Source organism: Pseudophryne corroboree, chromosome 4 (assembly GCF_028390025.1).
Source record: "Pseudophryne corroboree isolate aPseCor3 chromosome 4, aPseCor3.hap2, whole genome shotgun sequence".
Taxonomy (NCBI): domain Eukaryota; kingdom Metazoa; phylum Chordata; class Amphibia; order Anura; family Myobatrachidae; genus Pseudophryne; species Pseudophryne corroboree.
In genome coordinates this window covers 338360679-338382337 of record NC_086447.1, presented here as the reverse complement: position 1 = coordinate 338382337, position 21659 = coordinate 338360679, and the positions used below count along the sequence as shown (strand labels likewise).

Genomic DNA, 21659 nt, shown 5'->3' with positions numbered 1-21659 from the left:
ATCACAGCTCCCTGTGTACTTTGTGGAGGCAATTGCTGCTGGTGAATGTCTCCACGGAGGAATTGATTATAATTCATTTTAATGAACATCATCTTCTCCACATTTTCTGGAAGTAACCTCGTACGCCGATTGCTGACAAGGTGAGCGGCGGCACTAAACACTCTTTCGGAGTACACACTTGTGGGAGGGCAACTTAGGTAGAATAAAGCCAGTTTGTGCAAGGGCCTCCAAATTGCCTCTTTTTCCTGCCAGTATACGTACGGACTGTCTGACGTGCCTACTTGGATGCGGTCACTCATATAATCCTCCACCATTCTTTCAATGGTGAGAGAATCATATGCAGTGACAGTAGACGACATGTCCGTAATCGTTGTCAGGTCCTTCAGTCCGGACCAGATGTCAGCATCAGCAGTCGCTCCAGACTGCCCTGCATCACCGCCAGCGGGTGGGCTCGGAATTCTGAGCCTTTTCCTCGCACCCCCAGTTGCGGGAGAATGTGAAGGAGGAGATGTTGACAGGTCGCGTTCCGCTTGACTTGACAATTTTCTCACCAGCAGTTCTTTGAACCCCTGCAGACTTGTGTCTGCCGGAAAGAGAGATACAACGTAGGTTTTAAATCTAGGATCGAGCACGGTGGCCAAAATGTAGTGCTCTGATTTCAACAGATTGACCACCCGTGAATCCTTGTTAAGCGAATTAAGGGCTCCATCCACAAGTCCCACATGCCTAGCAGAATCGCTCAGTGTTAGCTCCTCCTTCAATGTCTCCAGCTTCTTCTGCAAAAGCCTGATGAGGGGAATGACCTGACTCAGGCTGGCAGTGTCTGAACTGACTTCACGTGTGGCAAGTTCAAAAGGTTGCAGAACCTTGCACAACGTTGAAATCATTCTCCACTGCGCTTGAGACAGGTGCATTCCACCTCCTATATCGTGGTCAGTTGTATAGGCTTGAATGGCCTTTTGCTGCTCCTTCAACCTCTGAAGCATATAGAGGGTTGAATTCCACCTCGTTACCACTTCTTGCTTCAGATGATGGCAGGGCAGGTTCAGGCGTTTTTGGTGTTGCTCCAGTCTTCTGTACGTGGTGCCTGTACGCGGAAAGTGTCCCGCAATTCTTCTGGCCACCGACAGCATCTCTTGCACGCCCCTCTCGTTTTTTAAATAATTCTGCACCACCAAATTCAAGGTATGTGCAAAACATGGGACGTGCTGGAATTTGCCCATATTTAATGCACACACAATATTGCTGGCGTTGTCCGTTGCCACAAATCCACAGGAGAGTCCAATTGGGGTAAGCCATTCTGCGATGATCTTCCTCAGTTGCCGTAAGAGGTTTTTAGCTGTGTGCGTATTCTGGAAAGCGGTGATACAAAGCGTAGCCTGCCTAGGAAAGAGTTGGCGTTTGCGAGATGCTGCTACTGGTGCCGCCGCTGCTGTTCTTGCGGCGGGAGTCAATACATCTACCCAGTGGGCTCTCACAGTCATATAGTCCTGAGTCTGCCCTGCTCCACTTGTCCACATGTCCGTGGTTAAGTGGACATTGGGTACAACTGCATTTTTTAGGACACTGGTGAGTCTTTTTCTGAGGTCTGTGTACATTTTCGGTATCGCCTGCCTAGAGAAATGGAACCTAGATGGTATTTGGTACCGGGGACACAGTACCTCAATCAAGTCTATAGTTGGCTCTGCAGTAATGATGGATACTGGAACCACGTTTCTCACCGCCCAGGATGCCAAGGCCTCAGTTATCCGCTTTGCAGCAGGATGACTGCTGTGATATTTCATCTTCCTCGCAAAGGACTGTTGGACAGTCAATTGCTTGGTGGAAGTAGTAAAAGTGGTCTTACGGCTTCCCCTCTGGGATGACCATCGACTTCCAGCAGCAACAACAGCAGCGCCAGCAGCAGTAGGCGTTACACTCAAGGATGCATCGGAGGAATCCCAGGCAGGAGAGGACTCGTCAGAATTGCCAGTGACATGGCCTGCAGGACTATTGGCATTCCTGGGGAAGGAGGAAATTGACACTGAGGGAGTTGGTGGGGTGGTTTGCGTGAGCTTGGTTACAAGACGAAGGGATTTACAGGTCAGTGGACTGCTTCCGCTGTCGCCCAAAGTTTTTGAACTTGTCACTGACTTATGATGAATGTGCTGCAGGTGACGTATAAGGGAGGATGTTCCGAGGTGGTTAACGTCCTTACCCCTACTTATTACAGCTTGACAAAGGCAACACACGGCTTGACACCTGTTGTCCGCATTTCTGTTGAAATACTTCCACACCGAAGAGCTGATTTTTTTGGTATTTTCACCAGGCATGTCAATGGCCATATTCCTCCCACGGACAACAGGTGTCTCCCCGGGTGCCTGACTTAAACAAACCACCTCACCATCAGAATCCTCCTTGTCAATTTCCTCCCCAGCGCCAGCAATACCCATATCCTCCTCATCCTGGTGTACTTCAACACTGACATCTTCAATCTGACTATCAGGAACTGGACTGCGGGTGCTCCTACCAGCACTTGCAGGGGGCGTGCAAATGGTGGAAGGTGCATGCTCTTCACGTCCAGTGTTGGGAAGGTCAGGCATCGCAACCGACACAATTGGACTCTCCTTGTGGATTTGTGATTTCGAAGAACGCACAGTTCTTTGCTGTGCTTTTGCCAGCTTAAGTCTTTTCATTTTTCTAGCGAGAGGCTGAGTGCTTCCATCCTCATGTGAAGCTGAACCACTAGCCATGAACATAGGCCAGGGCCTCAGCCGTTCCTTGCCACTCCGTGTGGTAAATGGCATATTGGCAAGTTTACGCTTCTCCTCCGACGATTTTATTTTAGATTTTTGAGTCCTTTTTTTACTGATATTTTGTGTTTTGGATTTTACATGCTCTGTACTATGACATTGGGCATCGGCCTTGGCAGACGACGTTGATGGAATTTCATCGTCTCGGCCATGACTAGTGGCAGCAGCTTCAGCACGAGGTGGAAGTGGATCTTGATCTTTCCCTATTTTTGGAACCTCAACATTTTTGTTCTCCATATTTTAATAGGCACAACTAAAAGGATGGAGATGGATGGATACTAGTATACTTATGGATGACGAGTGACTGATGACACAGAGGTAGCTACAGCCGTGGACTACCGTACTGCGTCTGCTAGTATAGAGATGATAATGATATAAAAAATATATATATATCACTACTGCAGGTATATATAATATAATGACGGACCTGCTGGACACTGTCAGCAGACTCCTAAACTACTAGTATGAAGAAGATAGAAAAAAAAAACCCACCACAGGTAGGTATACAATTATGGATGAGCACTGACGACACAGAGGTAGCTACAGCCGTGGACTACCGTACTGCGTCTGCTAGTATAGAGATGATAATGATATAAAAAATATATATATATCACTACTGCAGGTATATATAATATAATGACGGACCTGCTGGACACTGTCAGCAGACTCCTAAACTACTAGTATGAAGAAGATAGAAAAAAAAACCACAGGTAGGTATACAATTATGGACGAGCACTGACGACACAGAGGTAGCTACAGTCGTGGACTACCGTACTGCGTCTGCTAGTATAGAGATGATAATGATATAAAAAATATATATATCACTACTGCAGGTATATATAATATAATGACGGACCTGCTGGACACTGTCAGCAGACTCCTAAACTACTAGTATGAAGAAGATAGAAAAAAAAAACCCACCACAGGTAGGTATACAATTATGGACGAGCACTGACGACACAGAGGTAGCTACAGCCGTGGACTACCGTACTGCGTCTGCTAGTATAGAGATGATAATGATATAAAAAATATATATATATCACTACTGCAGGTATATATAATATAATGACGGACCTGCTGGACACTGTCAGCAGACTCCTAAACTACTAGTATGAAGAAGATAGAAAAAAAAACCCCACCACAGGTAGGTATACAATTATGGACGAGCACTGACGACACAGAGGTAGCCACAGCCGTGGACTACCGTACTGCGTCTGCTAATATAGAGATGATAAAGATGATAGAGATGAACAAAAAAAATATAACACTACTGCAGGTAAATATTTATATAATATAATGAATGACGGACCTGCTGGACACTGTCAGCAGAATGCGTTTATAGAATAAAAAAAAAAAAACACCACAGGAGTGTTTAACTTTTTCAGGCAGACAATATACTGGTGGTCACTGGTCAGTCACACTGGCAGCAAAAGTGTGCACTGTACTCCTGCTATAACTGCACCCCAGTCTCCCCCACAATTCAGCTGTGTGAGCAGTGAGCACTCAGCACAGTCAGATATACATAGATGATATTATCATGCAGCACACTGAGGCTGAGCACAGATATGGTATGTGACTGTGTATCGTTTTTTTTCAGGCAGAGAACGGATTATATTAAATAATAAATAAAACTGGTGGTGGTCAGTCACTAGTAACTAACTATCAGCAAAACTCTGCACTCTGAGTACTCCTAATGCTCCCCAAAATTACTAAGTAATCAACTCAAGTGTCTCTATCTATTCTAACGGAGAGGACGCCAGCCACGTCCTCTCCCTATCAATCTTAATGCACGTGTGAAAAATGGCGGCGACGCGCGGCTCCTTATATAGAATCCGAGTCTCGCAATAGAATACGAGCCTCGCGAGAATCCGACAGCGGGATGATGACGTTCGGGCGCGCTCGGGTTAGCCGAGCAAGGCGGGAAGATCCGAGTCTGCCTCGGACCCGTGTAAAAAGGCTGAAGTTCGGGGGGGTTCGGATTCCGAGGAACCGAACCCGCTCATCTCTACCATAAACTGCATGTAAATCACTAAGATATATGTGAGTTATTTTATTTATTATTTATTAACAGTTTCTTATGAAGCACAGCAAATTCCGTTGTGCTTTACGATTGGAACAACCGTAAGAGAACATAACTGGGTAATAACAGACATGGAGAGGGGCGAATCTAGACAGGAGGGGACCCGTGTTCAGTCTCTGGGTGTGGGCCCCCTCCTCTCCCGTCACCATAGCCGGCATAAGCGCTGTTAGCGCTCTGTCTAAGCACTAGAGACTCTGGCACAGTGCCAGAGTCTACAGCGCATGCGCAAGTTTCCGAAAAAATGACACAGCGGCCATATATATGGAGACCTGAGCATTTGCTGTAGACTCTGGCACTTTTCCAGAGTCTCTAGTGCTCAGATAGAGTGCTAACAGTGCTGCTGCTGGCTATGGTGATGGGAGTGGAGGGAGCCCATGCACGGACACCAGAAAGGTAAGTACTGAAGAAATGGGTGCGGTGTGGGCCCCCTCTGGACCCAAGGGCCCGTGTGCACTGCACACACTGCACCCATTATAGATATGCCACTGGACATAGAGGTAGGAAGGCCTTGCTCACAAGCTAACAATCTATAGGAAACTAGGGGCCTAATTCAGATCTGATCGCAGTAGCAAATTTGTTAGCTAATGTTCAAAACCATGTGCACTGCAGGTGGGGCATATATAACATGTGCAGAGAGAGTTAGATTTGGGTGGATTATTTTGTTTCTGTGCAGGGAAAATACTGGCTGCTTTATTTTTACACTGCAATATAGATTTCAGTTTGAACACACCACACTCAAATCTAACTCTCTCTGCACATGTTATATCTGACCCCCCTTCAGTGCACATGGTTTTGCCCATTAGCTAACAAATTTGCTGCTGCGATCAGATCTAAATTAGGCCCTATGTATTGATACACAAGGATAAATGCTGTCTGTTTCATAATGGTCCACCAGATTGCAAAGGTTCTTAATGGACTGTATGACACGGTCACCAGGCAATGTTCGCCCAGGGGTCAGGAGGATGTGAAAGTGAAGAAAGACAAAATATGTGTGGATATGTGTGGACTGTACAGAGGGGATGTAATTAGATAGGGAGGCATTGAAGGTTTTGTGGGTGGGTCCGGAGGTTAGAGGATTCTTTTCCACTGTACATTGCTAGCAAATTCAATTTTGACATTCCTAAATGCTGGATAATAAATCTAACACTTTGAAGGGCAATTTCACTGACAATGGGTGATAAATTAACCCCCTGTTGTTTCCAATACTGGCAACTAGTTTTGCACTTAATTAAGACATAAACCTGTCATGTTTCTTAAATAGTTCCACGAGGTTTTTCCAAGATGCTTGACTTCTACACAAAGCAAGGTTTCAGAGTTATTGGATTGGCGTATCGATCACTGCAGAATAATGGACTTCCAGATTCACTAGACATAGACAGGTAAAAGTTATATCGATTTTTATACTACTGGGATCAATAAAAAGTATCATATTGCATTGTCTTTCCAAGCAGCCTCCCGCCACTGGTGTTTACTGAGGTGAGTAGGTTGCTGTACAAAAACTTGTCATAACAACAGCTGCAGCATCCTGATTCTTAGAATCCCAACAGGGGTTGGGAAACAATTCTAATTACCCCCCCTAACCCTCCCTTCTCGCAGTCTAAACGTAACTCCCTCTGCCCCCCCTCTGACCCCCCCCCCTTTGCCTAACCCTCCCCAGTGGTGACTAACCCTAACCCTCCTTCCCACAGCCTAAACCTAACCTCCTCCACACCCATGCAGCCTAACCCTAACCCTCCTATGGGGGTGCCTAAACCTAATCCCCCCTCCCCACATCCTAAACCTAACCATCCCTTCCTGCAGCATAACCTTAACCCTCCTATTTGGGATGCCAGCGCTGGCATTCTGATCCATGTTGGGATTCTTACGTCAGTATTGTGATAGCCGAGATCCCGACCATCAAGATCCTGGCCCGATCCCCTCCAGACAAGAGTTAGGGTCTTATATCTACCATCTGGTCCAAAGGAACATACTGTAATAATTGCCCTGCTGTAGTAATAGTAACTATCAATCAGTTACCATTTATGTAACTGAGCGTTTCAGTCAATTGGATCCTTAGCAAGAACACTTTTCCCCAATTGTCCAATCGGTAATTTTTTTTTTCTTTTTGTTCTTTAGTCTTTGTATTAGGCAAGGCCTTTCATTTCTTTTATCTCTATGTTTTACTTGCTTAACTTCTTAGAACAATAGTTTGGCAAGTTAGGATGTAACATGTTTTATAAATGGGATACATATGTTTTTCAACATTTATGCTGTCGACAGTATAATGCAGAAGGGACAATGCCGACATGTTACTGTAGTAATATTCGCTAAACCATGTTATCCACATAATTCTAACTTTAAATATTATATTAAAGTGTTGCATGCAATATTGTCCGGCCAGCCGTGTTGCACGGCCAATTAGACAATATCGCATACGGCGCCGTGCAAGGTAATGAGAAACAATTCTAATTAACCCCCCTAACCCCCAAACCCTCCCTTCTCACGTCCTAAATCTAATTTTTTTTAGTTATTCCACTTAAAAGGTGAAACTAATATACACTGCTCAAAAAAATAAAGGGAACACTTAAACAACACAATGTAACTCCAAGTCAATCACACTTCTGTGAAATCAAACTGTCCACTTAGGAAGCAACACTGATTTACAATCAATTTCACATGCTGTTGTGCAAATGGAATAGACAGCAGGTGGAAATTATAGGCAATTAGCAAAACACCCCCAATAAAGTAGTTGTTCTGCAGGTGGTGACCACAGACCACTTCTCAGCTCCTATGCTTTCTGGCTGATGTTTTGATCACTTTTGAAAGCTGGCGGTGCTTTCACTCTAGTAGTAGCATGAAACGGAGTCTACAACCCACACAAGTGGCTCAGGTAGTGCAGTTCATCCAGGATGGCACGTCAATGCGAGCTGTGGCAAGAAGGTTTGCTGTGTCTGTCAGCGTAGTGTCCAGAGCATGGAGGCGCTACCAGGAGACAGGCCAGTACATCAGGAGATGTGGAGGAGGCCGTAGGAGGGCAACAACCCATCAGTAGAACCGCTACCTCAAGCCTTTGTGCAAGGAGGAACAGGATGAGCACTGCCAGAGCCCTGCAAAATGACCTCCAGCAAGCCACAAATGTGCATGTGTCTACTCAATTGATCAGAAACAGACTCCATGAGGGTGGTATGAGGGCCCGACATCCACAGGTGGGGGTTGTGCTTACAGCCCAACACCGTGCAGGACGTTTGGCATTTGCCAGAGAACACCAAGATTGGCAAATTCACCACTGGTGCCCTGTGCTCTTCACAGATGAAAGCAGGTTCTCACTGAGCACATGTGACAGACGTGACAGAGTATGGAGATGCCAAGGAGAACGTTCTGCTGCCTGTAACATCCTCCAGCATGACCGGTTTGGCAGTGGGTCAGTAATGGTGTGGGGTGGCATTTCTTTGGGGGACCGCACAGCTTTCCATGTGCTCGCCAGAGGTAGCCTGACTGCCATTAGGTACCGAGATGAGATCCTCAGACCCCTTGTGAGACCATATGCTGGTGCGGTTGGCCCTGGGTTCCTCCTAATGCAAGACAATGCTAGACCTCATGTGGCTGGAGTGTGTCAGCAGTTCCTGCAAGACGAAAGCATTGATGCTATGGACTGGCCCGCCCGTTCCCCAGACCTGAATCCAATTGAGTACATCTGGGACATCATGTCTCGCTCCATCCACCAACGCCACGTTGCACCACAGACTGTCCAGGAGTTGGCAGATGCTTTAGTCCAGGTCTGGGAGGAGATCCCTCAGGAGACCATCCTCCACCTCATCAGGAGCATGCCCAGGCATTGTAGGGAGGTCATACAGGCACATGGAGGCCACACGCACTACTGAGCCTCATTTTGACTTGTTTTAAGGACATTACATCAAAATTGGATCAGCCTGTAGTGTGTTTTTCCACTTTAATTTTGAGTGCGACTCCAAATCCAGACCTCCATGGGGTAATAAATTTGATTTCCATTGATAATTTTTGTGTGATTTTGTTGTCAGCACATTCAACTATGTAAAGAACAAAGTATTTAATAAGAATATTTCATTCATTCAGATCTAGGATGTGTTGTTTAATTGTTCCCTTTATTTTTTTGAGCAGTGTATTATATAGACTCATTACATGCAAAGTGAGATATTTTGAGCCTTTATTTGTTATAATTTGATGATTGTGACTTACAGCTTACTAAAACCCCAAATCCAAAATCTCAGAAAATTAGAATATTACATAAAATCAATAAAAAAAGGATTTTAAATACAGAAATGTTGGCCCTCTGAAAAGTATAATCATGCGTATGTACTCCGTACTTGGTTTGAACATGAATTGCTGCCTCAAACTCGCCTGACCTGAATCCCATAGAGAATGTATGGGGCATAGCCAAGAGAAAGATGAGAGACATGAGACCAAACAATGCAGAAAAGCTGAAGGCCGCTATTGAAGCATCCTGGTCTTCCATAACACCTCAGCAGTGCCACAGGCTGATAGAATCCATGCCACGCCGCATTGAGGCAGTAATTCATGCAAAAGTGGCCCAAATCAAGTACTGAGTACATATGCATGATTATACTTTTCAGAGGGCTGACATTTCTTTATTTAAAATCCTTTTTTTAAATGAATTTTATGTAATATTTTAATTTTCTGAGATTTTGGATTTGGGTTTTTCTTAAGCTGTAAACCACAATCATCACAATTATAACATATATAAAGGCTTGAAATATCTCACTTTGCATGTAATGAGTCTATATAATATATTAGTTTCACCTTAGTTTTAAGTTGAATTACTGACATAAATGAACTTTTGCACAATATTCAAATTTTCTGAGTTTCACCTGTACCTATCAGGTAAGCCGAAATCGGGTGATCAATCCGATAATTGTAAAGGTGTGTACCCAGCTTAACTGTAATGCCATTCATATGTTTTTTTTTTATGTGAGAATGGGGTAAATAATCCTGCACATTCTTTGCATCATGTATAGAATGTAGATATCCTATATGTGTGACTGCTAGTTGATCTGTAGCTTGCATTTCATTTATATTGAAAATTTGATATCTCTTTAAAGGGAAGAAGTTGAGTGTGACCTCATATTTCTAGGCTTACTGATCCTAGAAAACAGACTTAAGCCAGAGACAAATGCGGTATTGCAGGAGCTCAACGAAGCCAACATTAGAACTGTGATGGTGACAGGTACTGTATATATTTATTCATATATTTATTGTAATTGATAATAAGAACTGTAGTTTTAGACTGGTAGGCGTTAGAATTCAATACATGTTATAAATCTGAACAATTGTATAACTCTACAAGTTAGTTTAATGATGACCCATCATTATTACTAGAGATGTGTGCCAACCTCTGTAGTTTGGTTTAAAGTCGTTGTTGGATTTTGGTTTCACCAAAACTGCCCTCACATGTTTTGGATCTGTATTTTTTTTTTTATTAATAAAAACTGCTAAAGTCACAAAAGATGGGCTTGTTTTTGTTCCTACAGTATTATTAATCTTAATAACATTAATTTCCAGTCATTTCCAGTCAATTTTGACCACAACACAGCTCATAATATTTTGTTCACCAATAATGACCAAAGGCTGGAGCGAGCTGGCTGATTACTAAGGGCCTAATTCAGATATGATCGCAGCACCAAATTTGTTAGCTAATGGGCAAAACCATGTGCACTGCAGGTGGGGCAGATATAACATGTGCAGACAGAGTCAGATTTGGGTGAGTTATTTTGTTTCTGTGCAGGGTAAATACTTTCTGCTTTATTTTTACATTGCAATTTAGATTTCAGTTTGAACACACTACACCCAACTCTAACTCTCTCTGCACATGTTATATCAACCCCCCCCTGCAGTGCACATGGTTTTGCCCATTATCTAACAAATTTGCTGCTGCGATCAGATCTGAATTAGGCCCTAAGTGTCAGAGCAGCAGAACAAACACAAAGAAATTTATATCACATCTACAGCACATCTTTTTTTAACAAATGACAACAACTTTATACTGCTACTCTCACAGTGCTTAAATATTATTAGTGTGGCGACATGGCTTGTCCCTACACACATCCAATTTTTTTATTTTTTTTATTTGGATTTTATTTTAAAATTGTTTTTTGACAATTGACAACAACTTTACAATGAGACTCACAGCGCTTATATTAACGCAGTGGCACGGCCTTGTCCTGAACACACACAAGTGGGTTTTTTCTACTTTTTTCATTTTTTTTAACAGTTGACAACAACTTTATCCTGCGACTCAGAACCATAACTAGACTATTTGGGGACCTGTGCCAAAAAGAGAATAGGCACGCGCCCCCCCCCCCCCCCCCCCATATCCCCCTCTCACTTTTTTCTAATAGGGACATGATGCAAATGCTTAATGAGGAAGGGACATGACAAAAAGAGAAAGCCCATGCTAAGATACCCCTTCATATATATTTATATATATATATATATATATATACACACACATACATACAGAGAACCCTGCAATCTCCTTAGCAGCTTCATTCACCTTAATTCTTTAGTATACATCTGAATAAACAATGGAGTAATGGTTTATGAATTGTACAATGCATGTAAGCTTGCGGCCCACTCCACGGGACCCCATTTCACCGCAAGTCCTACTTTGTCACATAAACTTTCACCTAGATTTATTTAAGGACCTGTCTACTGCTGTCTTATAGGGGCAAATGTTCTTACCTGGTTTAAAGCTTACCTGCCGCACTTATGGCTCACCTGCCAACTGACTTCTGGCTTTCAAAGTGAGACAGCCACCAACACACCTAAACAGCAGCTGACCAGGTTAAAAGTCAATGAGCTTAGGGGTGCATGAGAGAGATATGATCACAAATGGGCCAATTAAAAATTGACCCTATTATACACATACAGTACGGGAATCCACTGCACTCGCCATTCCCAGGAGAGGGGTGCACTTATGTACTTCCCAACCCCAGGTTGGGGTGCAGTGGGCTAATATATATATATATATATATATATATATATGAAGAACTGGTCCGGCACTCACAAATGTGTACAGCAAGTGGTAAATGTGCTCCGGTGCCCTCCCTCCGGGCTGGTGGTCCGTACATACAAGGAGATCAAATAAGGCGGCACTCAGGAGACTGCATACATGTGAAACAAGCGGGTGCTTTATCAACGTTTCGGGGCACTGAACCCCGTCTTCGGGGCACTGAACCCCGAAGACGGGGTTCAGTGCCCCGAAACGTTGATAAAGCACCCGCTTGTTTCACATGTATACAGTCTCCTGAGTGCCGCCTTATTTGATCTCCATATATATATATATATATATATATATATATATATATATATATATATAATACACAGACATTTATAGAACACTGCAAGAAAACAGATTAGGACACAAATCCTCTTTATACCATATTCATGCACTTAGCTTGAGAGCTTGCTGTTATTCAGTTACAATACACCTTAATAAATAACACTTTTTTTTTCAAATTGAATTTTTATTGAGGTTTTAACATGTGTAATAGAAAGGAAAATGGGGGTACAGAAATAAAAAGGGTAGGGGTAAGGGCAATTAAGATATGATTCATTATGCATCTGTCATTATTCGATAGGTGTCCTGTGTAGATTAGTAGGAGGGCTAATTTGGGGTGAGGGGATACCCCAAAGCGTAACACTTTAGATATAAGGGAGAATACTGAGATCCATAAATTAATGATAGCTGGGCATGACCAGAAGATATGTGATAAAGATCCTATATTGCCACATTCTCGACAGTAATTACGTGATATGTCACTGTTCATTTTATGTAACCGAATTGGAGTTAAATATACTCTGCGTAAAAGTTTGCTGATCCGCTCTGTCAGTCCCTCCATTGGTTACCGGTATTCTACCGTGTTAAATATAAAATACTTTTACTTACATTCAAGGCTATTAACCAAACTGCACCATCATACATCTCCTCACTCATCTCAAAATATCTCCCTACCAGACCTCTCCGCTCTGCACAAGATCTGCGTCTCTCCTCCACATGCATTACCTGTTCCCACTCAAAATTACAGGACTTTACCCGGGCTTCACCCACTCTGTGGAATGCCCTCCCACGCACAATAAGACTTTCCTCTAGTTTCCAAACCTTTAAACGTTCCCTGAAAACTCATCTCTTCAGACAAGCCTACCAAATTCCTGACCCACACACATAACCTTCAATGCTTCCCTATCCAATTACATCCTCTCTGTACAGTCCACATAACCTCACATTTTGTCTTCCAACATTGCTGGGTGATCATATCATACAACCCATTAAGAACCTAGCAATCTCGTGGACCATTATGCAATAGGTAGCATCTATCCTTGTGTATTAATGCCTTTTTCCCTATAGATTGTAAACTTGCGAGCAGGGCCTTCCTACCTCTATGTCTGTCTGTCTTTGCCCAGTTTTGTTCCATAATTGTTGTTTAAATTGTAAAGCGCAATGGAATATGCTGCGCTATATAAGAAACTGCTAATAAATAAATAATAGATAAATAAAGTTTATAGAATTCTTCAATATGGTTGGTGCATTTCGATATTCATTGGGCTTGTTGAAACAGCAATTCCCATTCTTCATTTGTTATACCACAATTCAAATCTACCTCCCATTTAGTTTGACAGGGTAATTTATGCTGGCTCTAAGTTGCATTCAAAATAGTGTACCAACATGATATAAAACCCCTAGTACCGCTTTTGCTAAGTAATTCACAAATATAAATAGGGATAGAAGAGGGTTTATGGGGATATGGTGATGTCTGCTTCCACCAGTGTCATATTTGTAAAAATGTAAAGAAATCTCTATGGGACACTGAATATTGGGAGTTAATTTTAGAGAATGAGGCGAGGGAGTAACCTCCCATAATTTCACTCAGGGTAAGCACTCCACGAGAAACCCAGTCATCAAGTCTGAGATCCGGTATGAGGGACGCCAAGCCAATTAAAGATAAATCGGAGAAATTTAAAAATACGTCCCCGGATTTATGTACAAAGTTTAACCAGATTTTCCTTGAAACCTTCACAGAGTGTAGTCTGTTAGTTAAGGATTTTCCCTCAGCTGATGGGAGCCACAGAAGTCTGCCAGAGGTAGTGCTTATCACGTTCTAGTTTGGCCCAAAGCATGGGGTTATCTAGAGTAAAGTAGGGACCTAGTTGTGCTAATATACATGCCGATTGATATTTATGAAGATCCAGGTAAGCCAAGCCCCCATCTGATTTAGCAAAAGACATAATTTTTCTCGACAATCTTGCTTTTTTACCTTGTCAGACTTATTTGTTGAAAACAGACTAAAGTTTATCTATCAGGTAGTTGGGGTGGAGGATAGGAGTAGTTCTAGGAGTAGTTCGAAAGAGGTATAGGATTTTGGGGAGGATCATCATCTGTAAGGCTGCCACACACCCGAACCACGACACAAGGTACATCATCCAATCCATTGTCAATTGTGTGATTTGTCATAACAGAGGTAAATAATTAGCTGAGATCAAATCTGAAACATTCGGTGTAATCTGTATGCCCAACTATTTTAGAGCTCTATCCTGCCAGTCGAACGTTTATATAGCTTTCAAATTATGGATCTCATTCACAGGAAGGTTAATAGGCAAAGCTTCAGTTTTAGTACTATTCAATTTATAATATGAAACTATAGAGAATTCTTCCAGTATGGGGAAGATATGGGAAAGCGCAGAGGGAGGGTCAACTAATGTGAGTAATACGTCGTCAGCGAAAAGACAGATTTTGTAAGCTTTACCAAATAATTCTGGTCATTTTAAATTAGGATGTGATCTGATTTTTTCTGCTAGGGGTTTGATCAGTAGTGCAAACACCAATGGAGAAAGAGGACATCCTTGGCGTGTCCTGTTTGTAATAGGAAATTTCTGTGAAAGCATGCCGTTTACATACACCTTGGCTGATGGGTTAGTGTAAAGGGCTAATATGGAGGATAGGATTCTACCAGTGAATCCGAACTTACCCAACACCGCTCGCATGTAGCCCCAATGAACATGGTCAAATGCCTTCTTCACGTCTAATGATAACAGCAAGAGGGGAGAGTTAGTGTTTGAATAAATGTCTATCAGGTCAATAATCCATCTAGTATTGTCAGAGGATTGTCTCCCTTGGACGAATCCAACCTGATCCTATGTAGCAAACCAGGAAAGATGAGGACACAATCGGTTTGATATAAGTTTCGCATAAATTTTAATGTCCGTGTTCAAAAGGGCGATCGGGCGGTAGCTAGACATAAACACCGGGTTTTTATCCTGTTTTAGGAAGGCAATTATACGGGCTTCTAACATCTCATCCAGGAATGAGCCATATTCATATGCATGGTTAAAGACAGCAGTCAGGGGAGGAACCAAGGCTTCCTTAAAGCTTTTGTAGAAGTTATTAGTATACCCATCGGGGCCTGGGGATTTATTCAATGGGAGGGAATCAATAACAGCAGAAATTTCTTCTTGAGACCATGGTGATGCTAAGAATTGCAAAGTATCCTCAGTTAGATTCGGGAGTTTAATTCCATTTAAAAAGTTATCAATTAAAGGTATAGTGGGTTGAGGGGTCAAGGGATCTTCCTTTAAGTTATATACGGATGAATAGTATTCAGCAAAGGCATTTTCTATGTCTGAGGGATCAGATAACTTTATCGAGACTAAGGTGTTTATTGATTTCACACGGTCTCTAGCAGCTTTCCCCCTCAGTTTTCTTGCAAGCATTGTGCCTGCTTTGTCACCGTGGGTGTAGAATTTTTGCTTTAATTTAAATAGATTTTAGATTTTTATGGACCTCATGAAGTGATATCTTATTCATTTCTTCTCTGGCAGTCATGAGAGTTCGATAAATCTTTTTATTATCTGGAGATAATTTAAGTTTATTTTCTAAATTTTCTGAAGGGACATTTTTCTAATATGTGCAGCAGCCTGAATAGCCACACCCCTGACCACTGCCTTCAAAGCACACCAATTATTAAATTGAGACGTATCCTCAGGATGGTTCATCTCTAAGTATTGAGAGATGGCTAGAGTAAGGGATTGCTTGGCTACTAAGTCTTCCAGTAAGTAATCTCCAAAGCGCCATATTCTGGTTGGGTATTTTAGAGGGAGAAGTTAAAAATTTTAAGAAAAGGGCTGAATGATCCATCAAGAACACTGGCAAGATACAGGCATTTTTTACCTGTTGTAAGGTCCACTTGTTGGAAATGGCTAGATCGATTCTTGAGAAAGAGGAATGGACCGGGGAAAAAAGGTATAGTCCCTACCGGAAGGATTTTTAGCCCTCCATATATCATACAGTTCATATTCGTGAAGAATATGTTGAAAGGCTCGGGAACCATCATATGTTGTGGTCGGGCACAACAGGCAATGAGTAGATGATCTATCCAGCAGTGGATTGGGAGCGATGTTAAAGTCGCCTAATATTAAGAGGGACCCCACTACATTTTACTGAAGAACTTTACAAAATTTCCAAGAAAAGGTATTTGTTTGGTATTGGGGACATATACAGAAGCTAAAGTGATAGATTTATCTTCTAGTTTCCCCTGTATATGTATCTACCCTCCAGACCAGAATGTTATTTATCTAGAACAAAGTTGCAAGAGTTAGATATGAGAACAGCTACCCCGCTTTCTTGGAGGGGCCGTTCGCTGAATAACAGTTAGGGAATTTGCTATTAATAAATGATTGGGTGACAGAATTTATGAAGTGAGTTTCCTGTACTGCCACTATGTGGTCTTTTTGTTTTGCGAAATGATTCAAGGCTATTTTGCATTAATTTGGGGAATTTAGACCCTTAGCATTAATTGAAAGTATATTAACCATATTGACACCTAAAAAGAGAGTTGCTAAAGAATGAGAACCGAGCCGTTCCTGTAGTGGAAATGATTACAATAAAGAGTATAATGAGCTGAACAACAATTATAACAAAGTCTCTTGTGCAAGTATTAAATCTATCACATGCAGGGAGTGGGGGGGGGGGGGGAAAGGGGGAGAGGGAAAAAAAAGGCACCAGGTAAGTGCCACTATGGGCTGCCAGCGAGGGCAAAACAACGGGGATGTGTTGGGGATATAAGCCCACCCTCGCTACATAATAGTCAACATTGCAAGTGTAACCCCTTGCTACCAGTAACAAATACTTTAACTTCTAGACCGGATAAATTGAGTATATCTGACATATGTCTGGAAGTATGGCCCAAATTATGGACAAACATCCTAACCCAATGTAAGTGTTAAGTCCAATTCAGCACCTTGAATAAAGCAACTGTCTAAATAGATACAGCCATTTGTGGCATCCAACAGGCAGAGGGACCCATCGTGAACAAAGGTATAAAAAAGTAGGTTAGCGACCAAATAGCCTGAGGGCATAAAAACATATACGTTATGCAAGGTGGAGGAACCGGCAAACAATGCAATCTGGATCTAGTGTGTCAGCATATACATAAAACATACAGTAAAACGGAATTAACATATTTCTAACAGTTCCCTGTAACTAAGGAAAAGAGGAAGAGAGGACAACAGATCCTAGGTTTGAAATTATGGAGTTATATGAGTCCAGGTACATTTCAAACAGTTTCAGGTAAAGTCTATGCCTGAAAGAGAAGCAATATACAACAAGTTCTCTGGATCATACGACCTGAGAGATTGAAGCAGGGATCATTTCGGGCTGCCTGCTACTTCCCAGTCTTGTTCCACTTTGAGGTTTCGGGGAGATTTAGTGGAGACGTAGGTCAAGTTCCAGGCTGCCAAAGGCTGAATACCCGCATACGGGGTGGTAATTGAAGCCCAATTGTAAGGTATATCCGCTGCTCGGAGCGCTTTAGTGACCGGTTAATAGGATCTCCGTAAAGCAAGTGTTGCCGCAGAGAGGTCACCAAATATTTGAAGGTCACCCAGGATAGCGGATGAAGTATCCAAAGGAAGAGCTGCTCTGAGAATTTTCTCCTTGATATGAAAATAGTGCATTCTCATCAAGGTGTCTCTTGGGACATCCCTCGGAGTGTTTCTTGCCTTTGATAATCTATAGATGCGGTCTATCAAAAATTTGTATATCGTCACCGTAGGAAGTAGCTTCATAAAAATATCAATGACAAATTGTGGTAAGTCAGAGTTTGAGATGTCTTAAGGGATTCCTCTGATTTTAATATTTTGACATCACGATCGGTCTTCTAAGGCGCACGTTTTTCGTCTGAGTTCTGTGACTTCAGATTGCAAATCGTTGTATTTGTCGATCAGATCATTATGTGACTTGAACACTTCCTCAAGTTTGTTTTTGAGATGATCTGTTCATTGTCCAATTGCGTCCACAGACTGTTGACAAGTCTGTAGTGCGGCCGTAAAGTCAGCTACAATGTCCGATTTGAACGATGCAAAAGGTTGTTTCATGAGACCAAGCGTCAGCGGTGAGTCATCTCCTTGATCACGTTTGGTTGAATGATCTGTAAGAAATTAATCCATTTTGGAGCAGTGTTCCTGTGTAAGTTTTGAACCTGTGTCACTTTTTCCAGTGGCTTTTGAATTCTGCTCAGACGGGGAATGTTTGAAGAAATTCACAGTGGGGACCGAGGTCTGGTCCTTCTGACGTTTAGGAGGCATAGTTAGGGATACAAGAGTTAATGTCTAATGATGAAATCGGTGGGGTAGGAAAGGAAATACTTTCTCAATGCATGATCACATGTGCAGGGGAGTGATTTAAAAAAAATTGGTAGCAAGGGAGGGAGCATAATGAGACAATTACATCTTTGCGTGCTTTTCAAACTTGCTCTGAATCAAACACGGCCTCTTACCCACGGTGGGGTTGCAGAAAACCTATGACGGTTCTTGATACAATAGATCTCGCCCTCCAATCCTGGGCCACTAACCTTTTCGGGACCCGAGAGAGAATATCAGCGGGCTAAGGAGGTAGATGTCAGCTAGCTGAAAACTGGACAAGGTGGGCTTCAATGAGGCACTGTCGCTACTTGCAAGCAGCCTTGCACCGCTGCGTCTTCCTAAGTAAAAGGATGGGTGAGGAAGGGGGGGAGCAAAGGTACAGGTAGTTTTCCACTGGTACGTACCACCCAACCATCCCAGATGGTTACACCGAGAAGAGTCACCGCTGGTCATAGTGACACGCTCCCGGACAGGACAAGATCAGAATGGATGGTTGGCTGTAGCTGGCGTCCCGCACGCAGCTCCGATAAGGTGTCTCCTGGCTGGCCAAGGTGAGCAAGTGCAAGGCAACTCCAATGGGACGGGCCAAGGCCAGCTATTGCGGGCGGCTCCACGCCAGCTATGTCAGGGCGGGCGACACTCATGCAGCCTCGATGAGATGGCTCCCCATGGAAGCGCGGTCCCGCTGCCTCTCCCAGCTTCATCCGCCGGGACCTGATCACACTGCTCGTGGGCCATCAGCAGCAGCACTGGGGAGACCCTGGGGAAGGCAAGGTAGGCTGTGAGGAGGTTGTAGAGGGGTTGCCCGGTCAAGGGGAGCGCAGTGGAGATTGCGCCATACAGAGCCTCCCTGCGGGGAAGCTGTAGAAATTTAGGCCACGGCTTCAGTCCCAGTGTAGGCCACAACCTGCAGAGGCCAAAATAACAGCCCCATGGCTCAGTAACCACACACCAGGGTGTCCGTTCGTACAGGGACTTAGATGGGGGTCACAGGGGATATTGAAAGCCCAGTTATACAGCAATAGGCACGTTTGGGAGCAGGAGCTCAGTCTCGCCGCTTCCTGCTGCTTCTCCAGTCAGGCCATGCCCCCAATAAATAACACATTTTAATATACTGCCATACACAGATTTCAAACCTATAACCTGTTGCACTCCAGTCAAACACACTTCTGATTCAGCTATTTGATCCTGCATAAAAACTGAGATTTCTAACTACATGAAGCTACTGTACTTGTACTTTGGAAAAAAAATTCAGCATTGCAGTTGAATAGTTCTTTGTAGTATGCAGCCACACATCCAATCCCTTGCAGCTACACACTGCAGAGATCTGTTCTGCTGCAATGCTAATAATTTTTTCACAAAGTACAAGTTAATTTTCAAATACTTAGAATTCTCTAGAATCCCATGTATGTCAACATCTTGAAATGTAATAAAGGACAGTGTGACTGAATAATAAAGAGCTCTCAAGTTAAGTTCATGAATGCTGCATAGGTAGTAGCAGAGGCGGATTGGCCATAGGGTCTACAGGGAAGATCCCCGGTGGGCCTGTTTTGTTTGAGGACATGTGGTCCTATTTATAGACATAATAAATAAGATGCCAAACAATTTGCATATATAAAAATTAGTGATGGGTGGGTTCGGTTCCTCGGAACTGAACCCCCCCTAACTTCACCCATTTTACACGGGTCCGAGGCAGACTCGGATCCTCCCGCCTTGCTTGGTTAACCCGAGCGCACCCGAACGTCATCATCCCGCTGTCTTATTCTCGCGAGATTCATATTCTACATAAGGAGCAGCGCGTCGCCGCCATTATCACTCGTGCATTGGAGATGATAGTGAGAGGACCTGGCTGGCGTTCTCTCAGTTTCTGTGTTCAGTGTGCTGCAAATATCTGTGCTCAGTGTGCTGCAAATATCTGTGCTCAGTGTGCTGCAAATATCTGTGCTCAGTGTGCTGCAAATATCTACGTTCTCTGCCTGAAAAACGCTCCATATCTGGGCTCAGTGTGCTGCAAATATCTGTGCTCAGTGTGCTTTATTGTGGGGACTGGGGACCACAGGTATTATATAGTAGGAGGACAGTGCAGAGTTTTGCTGACCAGTGACCACCAGTATTATACGTTCTCTGCCTGAAAAACGCTCCATATCTGTGCTGCATTGTAGTATATAGTAGGAGGACAGTGCAGAATTTTGCTGACCAGTGACCACCAGTATTATATCAGTATGGTACAGTAGTCCACTGCTCTACCTACCTCTGTGTCGTCAAGTATACTATCCATCCATACCTGTGGTGCATTTAAGTTTTGCGCAACATATTTATAGTAGGAGGAAGGTGCATAATTTTGCTGACCACCAGTATATAATATATAGCAGTACGGTACAGTAGTCCACTGCTCTACCTACCTCTGTGTCGTCAAGTATACTATCCCATCCATACCTGAGGTGCATTTAAGTTTTGCGCAGCATATATAAAGTAGGAGGAGAGTGCATAATTTTGTTGACCACCAGTATATAATATATAGCAGTACGGTACAGTAGTTCACTGCTCTACCTACATCTGTGTCGTCAAGTATACTATCCATCCATACCTGTGGTGCATTTAAGTTTTGCGCAGTATATATATAGTAGGAGGACAGTGCATAATTTTGCTGACCACTAGTATATAATATATAGCAGTACAGTACAGTAGTCCACTGCTCTACCTACCTCTGTGTCGTCAAGTATACTATCCATACATACCTGTGGTGCATTTAAGTATTGCGCAGTATATATATAGTAGGAGGACAGTGCATAATTTTCCTGACCACCAGTATATAATATATAGCAGTACGGTACAGTAGTCCACTGCTCTACCTACCTCTGTGTCGTCAAGTATACTATCCATCCATACCTGTGGTGCATTTAAGTTTTGCGCAGTATATATATAGTAGGAGGACAGTGCATAATTTTGCTGACCACCAGTATATAATATATAGCAGTACGGTACAGTAGTCCACTGCTCTACCTACCTCTGTGTCGTCAAGTATACTATCCATCCATACCTGTGGTGCATTTAAGTTTTGCGCAACATATTTATAGTAGGAGGAAGGTGCATAATTTTGCTGACCACCAGTATATAAT

General features: G+C 43.0%; 1 protein-coding gene across 1 annotated transcript in view; it reads left to right on the top strand.

The window, feature by feature from the left end:
- Positions 1–21659, top strand: part of LOC134909505 (probable cation-transporting ATPase 13A4) — a 332428-nt gene that overhangs the window by 172947 nt on the left and 137822 nt on the right. Inside the window, exons 17-18 of the mRNA XM_063916442.1 lie at positions 6134–6251; positions 9948–10072. Of these exons, the coding sequence (XP_063772512.1) occupies positions 6134–6251; positions 9948–10072 (243 nt within the window). The remainder of the gene's footprint in view (positions 1–6133; positions 6252–9947; positions 10073–21659) is intronic.